At 37.5% G+C, this 15,080-nt stretch overlaps 1 protein-coding gene across 2 annotated transcripts in view; it reads left to right on the top strand.

Moving 5' to 3' along the window:
- Positions 1-15,080, top strand: part of CFTR (CF transmembrane conductance regulator) — a 318,734-nt gene that overhangs the window by 121,564 nt on the left and 182,090 nt on the right. For both annotated transcript variants that reach the window (XR_009735898.1, XM_061414023.1), the window contains exons 14-15: positions 462-1,188; positions 3,095-3,223. Coding sequence is in view for 1 of the 2 variants with exons in the window: in XM_061414023.1 (XP_061270007.1) it covers positions 462-1,188; positions 3,095-3,223 (856 nt within the window). In the remaining variant the exon portion in view is untranslated. The remainder of the gene's footprint in view (positions 1-461; positions 1,189-3,094; positions 3,224-15,080) is intronic.

Genomic DNA, 15,080 nt, shown 5'->3' with positions numbered 1-15,080 from the left:
AAATATAAAAGAAAAGGAGCAGAAAACTTAAAGAACAAGAAAGTTCTGACATTTTAGAAGGCATGTAGAAATATAGCCGCTAAGGAATCTTAAAGGTCATCCAATTCTCTCCTTTTCTAGATGAATCAGCCACAGCCCAAAGGGTAACTAGTTTGTTCAAAGTCAAATGTTTATTTAATGTCTGGTATTTAATTTCATTTTAGGTCTATTAACACTTAACTTTATGGTGTAGCATACTATAATAATTAAATAACACAATATTTCATGACATAATTAATCCAGAAGTACCAACTTAATTACTATTGAATATTTACTTTTAGAATTATTTAAGTGTAATAATAACATTTTATAATAGAAGTAATATACAGGAGTACATTAATAAAGTGTTAAAATATAATACATATACTATGGTAATAAAATGTTTATAAAATTAATATTTATATATTTTTATATTCTTAAAGCTGTATCTGTAAATTGATGGCTAACAAAACTAGGATTTTGGTCACTTCTAAAATGGAGCACTTAAAGAAAGCTGACAAAATATTAATTTTACATGAAGGTAGCATCTATTTTTATGGGACATTTTCTGAATTACAAAATCAGCGGCCCGACTTAAGCTCGAAGCTCATGGGATGTGACACTTTCGACCAGTTTACTGCAGAACGAAGAAATTCAATCATAACTGAGACTTTACGGCGTTTCTCATTAGAAGGAGATACTTCTGTGTCCTGGAATGAAACGAAAAAGCCTTCTTTTAAACAGACTGGAGAGTTTGGTGAAAAAAGGAAGAACTCCATTCTCAGTTCAATCAACTCTATAAGGAAATTTTCAGTTGTACAAAAGACTTCATTACAAATGAATGGTATCGAAGGAGCTGCTGATGCGCCTTTAGAGAGAAGACTATCCTTAGTTCCCCATTCTGAACCTGGAGAGGGGATCCTGCCTCGGAGCAATGCAGTCAACAGTGGCCCCACATTTCTGGGAGGGAGAAGGCAGTCCGTTCTGAACCTTATGACCGGCTCCTCAGTGAACCAAGGTCAAAGCATTCATCGAAAGACAGCGACATCCACAAGAAAAATGTCACTGGCTCCTCAGGCAAGCTTAGCCGAAATAGATATATATTCAAGACGGTTATCTCAAGATACTGGCTTGGAAATAAGTGAAGAAATTAATGAAGAAGATTTAAGGGTGTGTATAAATTATCAGTGTGGTGTTTGGTTTTTTCTTTTGGCCACAGAGTGGAATGAAATACAGAGTAAATAGCAAAAGTTACTTAAATTTGAGTTTAGGATGAGGTTTATTTTTAAGATTCCCAAAGTCCAAAGTATGTACATTATGTAAGCAACTTCAAAATGTAGAGGAATCAACTATTTCCCCTTGTGATTTCCTTTTGTCTCTTACCATAAGATGTAAGTCAAAGCAAGGGCTATTATTGGTTCCTTTTCTAAGCAGTAATAATCATTATTATCAATTAGAAAAATTATAAATTATTATAAATCTGTTTCATTACCCCCTTAAAACCTCTGTAGGAAGAGGTGGAGTGAAAATAAATACATAAACAAATAGTAGCTTCAGTTATTGAGAGCCTAAAAAATGTTTCTGTATGCAGGTAGCCTCTCCAAGGCATATATACATCTAGTCTCTCAGCAGGACTAATTTTCTGGTTTATACATCAGTCTTGCCTGAACTTAGTTAAACCTGAGCTTTTTCATCTTTTAAATTGGCTTTATACATAGGATTTCTGGGCAGGTTTCTTTTAAAGAAGGTTTGTGAAATTCAACATATACTACTGCCAACTTTCAGGTAGAAAGTACTTTATATTAAATTCTAAAGAATAAAATGCTTTCTTTCTTAAAATAGGAAGCAGTAGAAAGAGGAAGTTTTAATTTTTTAGTTTTACTAGAAGAGTTTCTTCAGTGCCTTGGATGAAATAGTGTTATAATCAATTGATATGTTTAATAGCTTAGATCAATTAAGAGTAGTGTGAACTTTGGCAAGTCGCATGTCATTTAATGTCTCAGGGCCAAAGTTTTCTTCTTTGTTAAATGAGGGAACAGAATAGGTGATCTCTCAAGTACCTACTTTGTGTTTCTATAATTTTGAAAAAGGTTTCCTAAAAGATAATTTATCTGTATGGTTGTAATTATCAATCTGATTGAATTTCTCAAACTGGATTCTATAAATTGAATGGTAAAGATGATCACTTTGACTGATAATAGTATTTGTTGATTGCTTCTAGTGCCATGACATAGAATAGAAGGGACCTGTCATTATCCTCATTTACAGATAAGAAAACTAAATTTTAGGAAAGTTTAGCTGCCTGAATTCAAGCAGCTCCTAGGAGGGCAATGGTAGAGTCCAATATCAAAACCAGGTTTATTTGACTTTAGAAATCTTTATACCTAACCAGAGTGCCATATTCTGATTTCATAGGGTTCTTTTCTCTGAGGTTCTAGCACTTCATCTGTAAATTTTGTTGGTAATAAAAAACTATCCTTTCCGTTTGAAATATCTGGAATTTCTCTATTTCAAATTATTGAACTATAGCTCTCAAATAACAGATGAAGACTGAGGGTTAGATTTATGTAACTTAAGTCATAGTTGGGAAAGAGAATCCTAGCTACTACGGAATGTAGAAGCATCAGGCAGCCTTCAGGTCTATTGGAAGACCACTAGAGCTGGCAAAATTCCAAACTATATTTTTCCATGGACCACCCCCCACAAAGGAAGGAGTTAAATCAGGGGGATTCTGGGAAGCTTCAATTTACTAGTACCATTTATTGATAAAATGTGTGACACTGTTAAGCATTAAGATGGTAAAATTGTCCAAAAACAGTACAGTTGTATTATCAGTGATACTATGTTCACAGTTTAAAGAATTGCAGTGTTTCTCATTTTTGCAAAAAGCTATCTTGCTCCAGTTTTACTGGCTGTAAAGTGACATAGCATGTGTCATTCATAATGGTTTATATTCATTGAAATTCACTTAGTTTCAGATAGTAATATTTATTTCCTCACTTTCAAAATAAGACCACAATTGTTGTATGAAATTATATTGCCTCATTGTAATAACCAGGATTTTTTTTTTTTACAGGATTGCTTTTTTGATGATGTGGAGAACATACCAGCAGTGACTACATGGAACACATACCTTCGATATATCACTGTCCACAAGAGCTTAATGTTTGTGCTAATTTGGTGCTTAGTCGTTTTTCTGGTTGAGGTAAGAATTTTCTATTATAACATATTAATGTGATTTAAAGTTATTTGGGAATAGTTTGGAAGAACTTATATATGTACACACATGTATACTTATGTATACTTGTATGTGTGCATGTGTGCTAAGTTGCTTTAATTGTGTCTGACATTTTGCAACCCTGTGGACTGTAGCCCGCCAGGCTTCTCTGTCCATGGGTTTCCCAGGCAAGACTACTGGAGTAGGTTGCCATTTCCTTCTCCATCAGATCAGATCAGTCGCTCAGTCGTGTCCGACTCTTTGCAACCCCATGAATCACAGCACTCCAGGCCTCCCCGTCCATCACCAACTCCTGGAGTTCACTGAGACTCATGTCCGTCGAGTCAGTGATGCCATCCAGCCATTTCATCCTCTGTCGTCCCCTTCTCCTCTTGCCCCCAATCCCTCCCAGCATCAGAGTCTTTTCCAATTAGTCAACTCTTTGCATGAGGTGGCCAAAGTACTGGAGTTTCAGCTTTAGCATCATTCCTTCCAAAGAAATCCCAGGGCTGATCTCCTTCAGAATGGACTGGTTGGATCTCCCGGCAGTCCAAGGGACTCTCAAGAGTCTTCTCCAACACCACAGTTCAAAAGCATCAATTCTTCGGCACTCAGCTTTCTTTATAGTCCAACTCTCACATCTGTACATGACCCCTGGAAAAACCATAGCCTTGACTAGATGGACCTTTGTTGGCAAAGTCATCTCTCTGCTTTTCAATATGCTATCTAGGTTGGTCATAACTTTCCTTCCAAGGAATAAGCGTCTTTTAATTTCATGGCTGCAGTCACCATCTGCAGTGATTTTGGAGCCCAGAAAAATAAAGTCTGACACTGTTTCCACTGTTTCCCCATCTATTTGCCATGAAGTGATGGGACCGGATGCCATGATCTTCGTTTTCTGAATGTTGAGCTTTAAGCCAACTTTTTCACTCTCCACTTTCACTTTCATCAAGAGGCTTTTGAGTTCCTCTTCACTTTCTGCCATAAGGGTCGTCATCTGCATATCTGAGGTTATTGATATTTCTTCTGGCAATCTTGATTCCAGTTTGTGTTTCTTCCAGTCCAGCGTTTCTCATTATGTACTCTGCATATAAGTTAAATAAACAGGGTGACAATATACAGCCTTGACCTACTCCTTTTCCTATTTGGAACCAGTCTGTTGTTCCATGTCCAGTTCTAACTGTTGCTTCTTGACCTGCATACACATTTCTCAAGAGGTAGATCAGGTGGTCTGGTATTCCCATCTCTTTCAGAATTTTCCACAGTTGATTGTGATCCACACAGTCAAAGGCTTTGGCATAGTCAATAAAGCAGAAATAGACGTTTTTCTGGAACTCTCTTGCTTTTTCCATGATCCAGCAGATGTTGGCAATTTGATCTCTGGTTCCTCTGCCTTTTCTACAACCAGCTTGAACATCTGGAAGTTCACGGTTCACATATTGCTGAAGCCTGGCTTGGAGAATTTTCACCATTACTTTACTAGCATGTGAGATGAGTGCAATTGTGCGGTAGTTTGAGCATTCTTTGGCATTGCCTTTCTTTGGGATTGGAATGAAAACTGACCTTTTCCAGTCCTGAGGTCACTGCTGAGTTTTCCAAATGTGCTGGCATATTGAGTGCAGCACTTTCACAGCATCATCTTTCAGGATTTGGAATAGCTGAACTGGAATTCTATCACCTCCACTAGCTTTGTTCATAGCGATGCTTTCTAAGGCCCACTACATATACATAAATATAAGTGTATATGTATATATGTAATTTTATATTATAAAATTATTTTGTTACTTCATACATAGTATATAAAATATACTTAAGCACATATCTTCTATATGAAGAGTTTTTAATAGAGTGATTCAAAACCTCAAAGTAGAACGCTCTGTATGAATTGAAATTAACAAAGAAAATTATTTGTACTAAATTTTAAACTCATTTAACTCTTATTAAATATGCTGATGATGAATCGCCAGCTTTAAAATACTACTTCCTCACAAAATTAAATAAATATATATTAGTGGCTTTGCAACCATTTTAAACAAGCCTTTCAAAGATTCAGATCACCCATTTGCTTCAGAATTCTTTTGTTTTCACGCCACTGCTGTGATCTCTTTACCATGCCCCTGGAAAAGAGACACATCAAATCACTAGGTTAAAATAAAAGAGGGGGTAGTACATCACCAGTTCAGCACCAGGTAAGAGGTTTCCGAATCTGGTTGGTGGATGAGGTTTTTCTCTAGGTCAGGAGGAGCCACTTAAATGTTAAAAGAGGCTTGGCAGAGGATGTCTGTGGTAAAGTGGCTTTGAGGCAGGATGGAAAATACCCTTCGATTGTCTAAAGGAGGCAATTGTAACTCAAAACCAGTCAATGGCTTCCCATAAGGAAATCTGGGATCAGTTTCACTAAAACTTATTTAACAACATAAGATGAAGATACAGATTTCTTTTTTTCCTGTAAACATTTTCTACTTTTTTAATGTGGGTCGTTGGTTAAAGTAAAACAAGCAGATGAACACTATGTGCATACGAGAAAACACATCTGGATTGGATTCGGCCTTGTATGACCACACTAGGTAAATCTCAGAGGATACTGCTGGATGTCTCCCACTGCAGAGCCTGAGTCCAGCATAAAAACCCAGGTTGCCTTCAGGGGAGATATGACTTGGGTGAAGTATTGCCTCTCCTGAGCGCATATAGTTCTATGCATACATGAAACCCAAGCTTAAAACTCCGTCATTGTCTTGTTGTTGTTTAGTCACTAAGTCGTGTCCAACTCTTTTGCGACCCCACGGACTATAGCCCGCCAGGCTCCTCTGTCTATGGGATTTCCCAGGCAAGAATACTAGAGTGGGTTGTCATTTCCTCCTTGAAGGGATCTTTTTGACTCCTGGACTGAACCCACATCTCCTGCATTGGCAGGCAGATTCTTTACCACTGAGCCACCAGAGAAGTTCCTGTTGTCTTATTAGGCTGTTTCTAACCTCAGTTAAGAAGTCTACATAAAATTTTATCACTCTTCCCTGACCAAGTAGTGGAAAATATCTAAAGGTATATACCAAAAGTTTTATATACCACTCTACCTATAAAGTGTTGGTTTCCAATTGGTCTTTGAGTTTTGATGATATCTTATCTTTTGCTCTCCTATTATTTTTACATTAATAAAACAAATGGAGGCTGGATGTGAGGTACAATACAGCAGAGTGTCACCTCTGGAATCAGACTGACCTGACTGTGAATTTTGTTTCTGTGTTCTTAACACCATTTACACCGAACAAGTTAGATAACCTCTTTTAAGCCTCAGTTTCCTCATCTATAAAACGGAGATTGTAATTGTACCCATTTCATAGGTCATTTCTGTGAGTGAAGAGATGATTATAAGGCACTTACTGTAGGGCTTGGCACATAGTGAGCAATGTTAGTTGCTATTCTGACTAATATCCTTAACATCTATCATCATTATAAAGCTCAAGCTAATTTGAAGTGAACAAATCCACAGCAGAGATAGAATGAAATTTTCAAGAATCCCTTTTATACTTTAATGAAAATATGGGCTGAGTAACTTGACACTCTCACATGAGTAACAAATTGCACTGAAAAGTATTTTTAATTTACCTCATTAATCTCTGCCAGTTATGCCAAATGACCAGCATTAATGTGAATGAAACTCATTCCTGTGTCACATTTAATCTCAAACCAGCACTTTGTTAATAATCTGAACCCCTTCCTTGAAGATCAACATTGCTTGAATGTCTTTAGTTTTATGAGAAAAAATGGTTCTGTGAATGTGGTAGCGATTTATATTCACTTATAAGACCCTTGCCCATGCAAAGCTGTAGAGCTGAACTTATACACCTTTCAAAACAGTGTCAGTTCAGTTCAGTTCAGTCGCTCAGTCGTGTCCGACTCTTTGCGACCCCATGAATCACAGCACGCCAGGTCTCCCTGTCCATCACCAACTCCCGGAGTTCACTCAGACTCACATTCATCGAGTCAGTGATGCCATCCAGCCATCTCATCCTCTGTCGTCCCCTTCTCCTCCTACCCCCAATCCCTCCCAGCATCAGAGTCTTTTCCAGTTAGTCAACTCTTCGCATGAAGTGGCCAGAGTACTGGAGTTTCAGCTTTAGCATCATTCCTTCCAAAGAAATCCCAGGGCTGATCTCCTTCAGAATGGACTGGTTGGATCTCCTTGCAGTCCAAGGGACTCTCAAGAGTCTTCTCCAACACCACAGTTCAAAAGCATCAATTCTTCGGCACTCAGCCTTCTTCACAGTCCAACTCTCACATCCATACATGACCACAGGAAAAACCATAGCCTTGACTAGACGGACCTTTGTTGGCAAAGTAATGTCTCTGCTTTTGAATATGCTGTCTAGGTTGGTCGTAACTTTCCTTCCAAGGAGTAAGTGTCTTTTAATCTCATGGTTGCAGTCACCATCTGCAGTGATTTTGGAGCCCAAAAAAACAGTGTATAGTTAATTAATTAGTGACTGAGCATAGAGCCTCTGAGCATATGTACAATATTATTAGCTCACTTACTCAAGATGACAGTGGTCCTTTGTCTTCAGGCTGGAATCCAAACTACAACACAGGATGTAAATGTTGTATAACTTCCCATTTTTAATTGAACTCACAATTATTGCAAAAACTTGTCTTTTTGTAGGAAAAAATTGATAACGTAATTTTCTAGGCAAGAAATAATAGATAAATGATGAGTCTTTTCAGGTCAGTGTCCTGAATGCATTTCCAATTAACTGACTCTCAAAATTTTGAATAACAAAAACTTAGTGATAGTAGACAAATAGTGACCATTTTCATTATGTGCATAGTTATACAGCTAAACAAATCATTCAGATGTTCACAGTTCTCTCATATTCTTTGAATCAAAATTTACATAATTTTTCTGTTCGACTAAGCTCCTTTCTTGATACTAGTGGGCCCTTTCTCATTACCACTGAAATATTTCATGTGTGCTTTGCATCATAGTACAGGTACTAATCCAGGAAGATAGTTTAGATCTTTTAAATATTGTTTAATAGAGCTTCATATTCAACATGATCAGAGTCCCAGAGAAAAGTTAAGATCCACTTCTTCCTTTGTGAAAGTGATGTATCCATTTTTAATTTTCACAGGGGTCATACTTCAGTGTAGATTTGTAGTATATATAATTATAATTTTATAGAATGGGTTTTTGCAGAGGTTTTATTGTTTTAATGTATTTATTTTTAACTGAAGGATAATTTCTTTACAATATTGTGTTGGTTTCTGCCATACATAAACATGAATCAGCCATAGGTATACCAGGGAACATTTCATGCAAAGTAAAGGACAGAAATGGTATGGACCTAACAGAAGCCGAAGATACTAAGAAGATGTGGCAAGAATACACAGACAAACTGTATAAAAAAGATCTTCATGACCCAGATAATCACGATGGTATGATTGCTCACCTAGAGCTAGACACCCTGGAATATGAAGTCAAGTGGGTCTTCTGTGCATTCTTGCCACCTCTTCTTATTATCTTCTGCTTCTGTTAGGTCCATTTAGTTTCTGTCCTTTATTGTGCCCAAACTTGCATGAAATGTTCCCTTGGTATCTCTAATTTTCTTGAAGAAATTTCCCATTTCTTTCCCATTCTGTTGTTTTCTTCTATTTCTTTGCATTTTTCACTTAAAAGGCTTTCTTTTCTCTCCTTGCTATTCTCTGAAACTCTGCATTCATATAGTCTTTCCCATTCTGTTGTTTTCCTCTATTTCTTTGCATTTTTCACTTAAAAGGCTTTCTTTTCTCTCCTTGCTATTCTCTGAAACTCTGCATTCATATAGTTCCTTTTCTCCTTTGCCTGTAGTTTCTCTTCTTTTCTCAGCTATTTGTCAGACCTCCTCAGAAAACCATTTTGCCTTACTGCATTTCTTTTTCTTAAGGATGGGTTTGATCACAGCCTCCTGTACAGTGTTACAAACCTCTGTCCATAGTTCTTCAGGCACTCTTTCTATCAGATCTAATCCCTTGAATCTATTTGTCACTTCCACTGTATAGTCATAAGGGATTTGATTTAGTGGCGTAGTGGTTTTCCCTAGGTTCTTCAATGGCATAGTGGTTTTCCCTATGTTCTTCAATTTAAGTCTTAATTTTGCCATAAGGAGTTCATGATCTAAGCCACAGTTAGCTCCCGGTCTTGTTTTTGCTGACTGTACAGAGCTTCTCAATCATTGGCTGCAAAGCATGTAAACAGCCTCATTTCGGTATTGACCATCTGGTGATGTCCATGTGCAGAGACAGTTCTTGTGTTGTTGGAAGAGGGTGTTTTTTTATGACCAGCATGTTCTTTGGCAAAACTGTTAGCCTTAGCCCTTCTTCATTTTGTACTCCAAGGCCAAACAAACCTAGACAGCATATTAAAAAGCAGAGATATCACTTTGCCAACAAAGGTCTTTGTAGTCCAAGCTATGGTTTTTCCAGTAGTCATGTATGAATGTGAGAGTTGCTAAGAAGGCTGAGCACTGAAGAACTGATGCTTTCAAATTGTGCTGGAGAAGATTCTCCAGCAAGGAGATAAATCAATTGATCCTAAAGGAAATGAAACCTGAATATTCATTGTAATGATTGGTGCTGAACCTGAAGCTCCAAAATACTTTTGCTACCTACTACAATTAGATAGCTCACTGGAAAAGACCGACGCTGGGAAAGATTGAGGGCAATAAGGGAGAAGAGTGTGACAGGATGAGATGGTTGGATGACATTACTCACTGAATGGACATGAGTTTGAACAAACTCCAGCAGACAGTGAAGGACAGGGAAGCCTGGCTTGCTGCAGTTCATGAGGTTGCAGTCAGACATGACTTAGCTACTGAACAACAACAAATTATCTATAGTGTGTTAATTTATTAAGTGAATCAGTATACCTTTATATTTTTGTGCTGTTTTCTTTATGATAGCATAGTATCTTCTGTTAAGTTCTTAGATATTAGAACCAAGGATACAGGCTTTAGAATTTCTATTATGTTGGTCTTTCTAGTGCTTCTATTTGGCAGTGCATCATTGACTAGATAGAAAAGAAATGCAAATAATAAGGTAGGAGGCAGTGCCCACCTTTTCTTTTGCAACAACCAGAGTATATTATTGTTGCCTCAAATAACTAAAGATCACATTTGGTCCTTTTATGCCTGTGTTTTAAGAAATGTGTTAGAGAACTGCTATGTACTATTCTTAAATGACTTCCTCTCTGTTTCTTTTTAAAAAGTATGTTATTTTTATTTTTTACAATTTATTAATTTTGGGCCATTCTGCATCTTCATTGGTGTGGAGGCTTTTTTGGTGCATAGCTGTGGTGAGTTGGGACTGCTCTCTAAGTTGCAGCGAATGGGCTTCTCATTGCAGTGGTTTCTCTTGTTGCTGATTGCAGGCTCTAGGGCACATGGACTCAGTAATTGTAGCTCCCGGGCTTTAGAGCACAGGCTTAGTAGGGGCTTCCCTGGTGGTTCAGTGGTAAAGATTCCTCCTGGTGATGTAGGAGACAGGAGTTTAATCCCTGCTCTGGGAAGAGCCTGTGTGCTGTGCTGCAGCAAAGTCTGTCCTCTTTGTTTCTTAATGAGGAATCCCTCAATATATATTATGCTCCCATAATACCTTAATGATAGTTATACCTTTATTGATAGTAATACTTTCAAGGCAGTATTGCTTAGCAAGGGTCTATGTTTTAGGGCATGATTTAACCTGCAAAGCATTGAAATCTGTGATTAAGTCTTGACAAGGTGTCACTTTACTCTTACTGCCTCTTACTCTTTACTCATTCATTCAGCCACTTACTCATTCAACACATATTTTTCAAGTTCTTTCAATATGCCAAGCATGATTCTATATGCTCTGTTTACAGCGAAGACAAAACAGAACATACCAATGGATTACACCAATGTACTTATGTTTACAGTGTAAACAGAATTCACAATACTATATTCCTTTGGTGAAAGCTCAAAATGCCAATACTGTTTTAACAGGTCTTCATTTAAACATAGATCTTCTTGTGTGGCTTGGAAGGTAGCTCTGAATTCTATAGATGTACAGAACTTATGAATTGGTTCTGGTTCTTTATACTACATAAAATGTCATCTGCATTTTAAAATGTTTTTAAAACATTTTAAAAATATTTTATGTGATTAGTATATAATTCCTTTCTGTTTAGTATATAATTTCTTTCTGTTTATATAATTATAAATAAAATTATATAATTTCCATTTTGTATTTAAATGTTTTAAAATAAAAAACATTTGTGTTTTTTAAGTATCTTCTTATTCATCCCTTCCTTTGTTTATTAAGGATAGATTTACTGAATGCCTACTATCTCTTGGATATTGTTATAGACACTAAGCTAAGCATGCAATGGGAAAGAGGACAGATGGCTCCTCCTTGATCTTATGAAGCACTTTCTGAGGGAGAAGACAGATGGTAAATAAGTTTTGATGGAAATAATCACAGAATGTAGTGAGTTCCATAAAGAGATAAATAGTGGGCTAAAATAAAGCTGGACAGAGAGGACAGGAAGGTCTTCCTGAAGAAATGACATTTAGTTGACACCTGAAGCATAAAAAGTACTCCAGACATGCAGAAACTGGGGCAAATACAAAGGACTTGGAGAAGTTTGGTGAATTGTGGAAACTAAGCGAAGGCCAGCACATTTGGAGGAATGGGAGAAAGTGGTGAGTGGCATATCATGTGGTGACACTGAAAAAGTAAATCAAAGCCAGGTCTGCAGAAGCATTCGCTGAAGAACTTCAGTTTTATTTTAAGTGCAATAGGAAAACTTTGAACGCCTTCTTTCAAGGTATGATATGATTTTTTATGTTTAAAAAAAGATCACTGTGGTATATGGAAAATGGATTGGATAGGGACAAGAGGGAAGGTAGGAACATCTGTTATGACAGGAAAAGATAGCTCTTATTAACTAGGCTAAACAGCCACAGTGTTCAGACCCTTAAGGCATATTTAAAAGTCTACAGATATTTCAGTGAAATATTTAAGAGTATCTACTTTGAAGTTCATTGAAGTTCTTCATGATGGACCACCAGACCACCTGACCTGCCTCCTGAGAAATCTGTATGTAGGTCAAGAACCAACAGTTAGTACTGGACATGGAACAACAGACTGGTTCCAAATTGGGAAAGGAGTATGTCAAGGCTGTTTATTGTCACCCTGCTTATTTAACTTATATGCAGAGTACATCATACAAAAGGGCACGCTGGATGACACACCAGCTGGAATCAAGATTACCAGGAGAAATATTAATAACCTCAGATATGCAGATGACACCACCCTTATGGCAGAAAGTGAAGAGGAACTAAAGAGCCTCTTGATGAAGGTGAAAGAGGAGAGTGAAAAAGCTGGCTTCAATATCAACATTCAGAAAACTATGATCATGGCATCTGGTCCCATCACCTCATGGCAAATAGATGGGGAAACAGTGGAAACAGTGAGAGACTTTATATTCTTGGGCTCCAAAATCAGTGCAGATGGTGACTGCAGCCATGAAATTAAAAGATGCTTGCATGACAAACCTAGACAGTGTATTAAAAAGCAGCGACGTCACTTTGCCAACAAAGGTCACTTTGCCAAACATGGTTTTTCCAGTAGTCGTGTATGGATGTGAGAGTTGGACTATAAAGAAAACTGAGTGTTGAAGAATTGATGCTTTTGAACTGTGGTGTTGGAGAAGACTCTTGAGAGTCCCTTTGCAAGGACATCCAACCAGTCCATCCCAAAGGAAATCAGTCCTGAATATTCTTTGGAAGGACTGATGCTGAAGCTGAAACTCCAATACTTTGGCCACCAGATGCGAAGAACTGACTCCTTAGAAAAGACCCTGATGCTGGAAAAGATTGAAGGCGGGAGGTGAAGGGGACAGCAGAAGAGGAGATGGTTGGATGGCATCACCTACTCAATGGACATAAGTTTGAACAAGCTCTGTTAGTTGGTGATGGATAGCAAAGCCTGGCATGCTGCAGTCCATGTGGTCTGAAAGAGTTGGACATGACTGAGTGACTGAACTGAACTGAAGTTCTTCATGATAGAATGTTGGATCATTATACCTCTTTTGGTTATATTCACATTTCTGAACCTTTTCTATACCCAATCTTGGCAGTGTTCTCTTTTCATGCCTATTTTCTTTTGTGGTGAGTGTCAGACTTGTACTGGCCCGGTTATGTAATGGTAGGTTCCTCCTATGTCTTGAATATATTCTTGCTCTAGTTCTCCATCACATCTTGTTTTTGAAACCATACTGTTGGAGTTTTACTACATACATCATCAACCTTTATCTATCACATCTCCAAGGATGTTTACTAGTTAATTTATCATAATAAGTCTTTCAGATATAGGCACTTGGCTTCTCTTTGAATATATATATACTATGGTCCTCTAGTCCCAACATGCCATTATTTTTTAAATCATACAGACAAATCATCTATATAATTTAAATCATGATTTAGCTTCTAAATACTGACTACTAGTTTTTCATTTGTGGTCACTTGCAAAGTCTGTGAGTGATCATGTTGACTGTTCATGGATCTATCCTTAGAGAACACTGTCATCAGGCTCCTGATGATTAGACGGGTATAGAATAAGTGTATGCAGGTGGTGAGCATGTGCATGTGAGTGTGTCCAACTCTTTGCGACCCCATGGACTGCATCCCACCAGGCTCCTCTGTTCATGGACTTTTCCAGTCAAGAATACTGGAGTGGGTTGCCATTTCCTCCTCCAGGGGATCTTCCCAGCCCAGGGATCAAACCCACATATCTCATGTTGCAGGCAGGTTATTTACCACTGAGCCACCTGGGAATAAGTACTCTGGCTAAAACCCTACGGAGCTAATAGGCTTAGTTTATTCATGCACTGTCCAGTACAGTATCCACCTGCTATGTGTGACAATGTAAATTAAGTTATTTAAAATGAAACAAAATATAACATTCAGTTCCCCAGTCACCCACACTGGCCACATTTCAAGGGATCAAGTGCCACTTGTATTAAGTGGTAATGACACCGAACAGTGCAGATATTGAACATTTCTATTTTTGTGGAAGTTTCTGTTGGACATTGCTGATCTAGACTATACCCTTTTCAACATAAGGAATGCTTCTTCAAACCCTAACAAAGCTGAAAATAATGACCTTTTTACTTTTGTTCTTTAGTCTTTCAGGACTTGTCATTCTATCTTAAACTGCATGAACTTTATAACCTCAGACATTTTAGAAATTAAATGCTAGAACTTGCCTGCTCAATTGTTTATACATGCCCCAGACATTTTTATTAAAGTCATTATGTCAAGTCCTTGGAAACGTTTGTGTTCCAGTCAGTAAAAGCAGTTTGGGTTGGTAGTTCCATAAGTGGTCTCTGTTGACAAGAGCCATGAAATACCTTTATATTGCACAGATTAGACCAGGGTCTTTGAACAACTGCTTTGGTTGTTCCATAGTAAATATTATAGAATATTTATTTCTTGGATTTACTCACATTCAGAGAAGTTGGAATGCCAACATTGTTGACACTTCTTTCATTGGAACAAAGAGGGACTACAATAACCAAAGGGTAACTGAGAAATATACCCTTTGATTTGATTAGTAATTTGATTAGTATTGGGAAATCAGAAAACATTTTTACTGGAATAGAGACTTTTGAAGTAGCAAGATTATTGTTCAGTTTCTTGTCATTTTGAATTCACTTGAATTTCAAGGAGACAAAGGTACTTTTTGTCAATAGGTGCATGGAGGCCATGTGTAATGAAAAAGTAGGAAATTGTGAATGATGCCATTAGCTTTTTCATTATGATACTCCAATCTGATAGGCAAATTTACGTAAAGT

The sequence above is a fragment of the Bos javanicus genome, chromosome 4, assembly GCF_032452875.1.
Source record: "Bos javanicus breed banteng chromosome 4, ARS-OSU_banteng_1.0, whole genome shotgun sequence".
Lineage (NCBI taxonomy): Eukaryota > Metazoa > Chordata > Mammalia > Artiodactyla > Bovidae > Bos > Bos javanicus.
The sequence above is the reverse complement of the archived record's forward strand: the minus strand, read 5'-3'. Positions and strand labels throughout refer to the sequence as shown.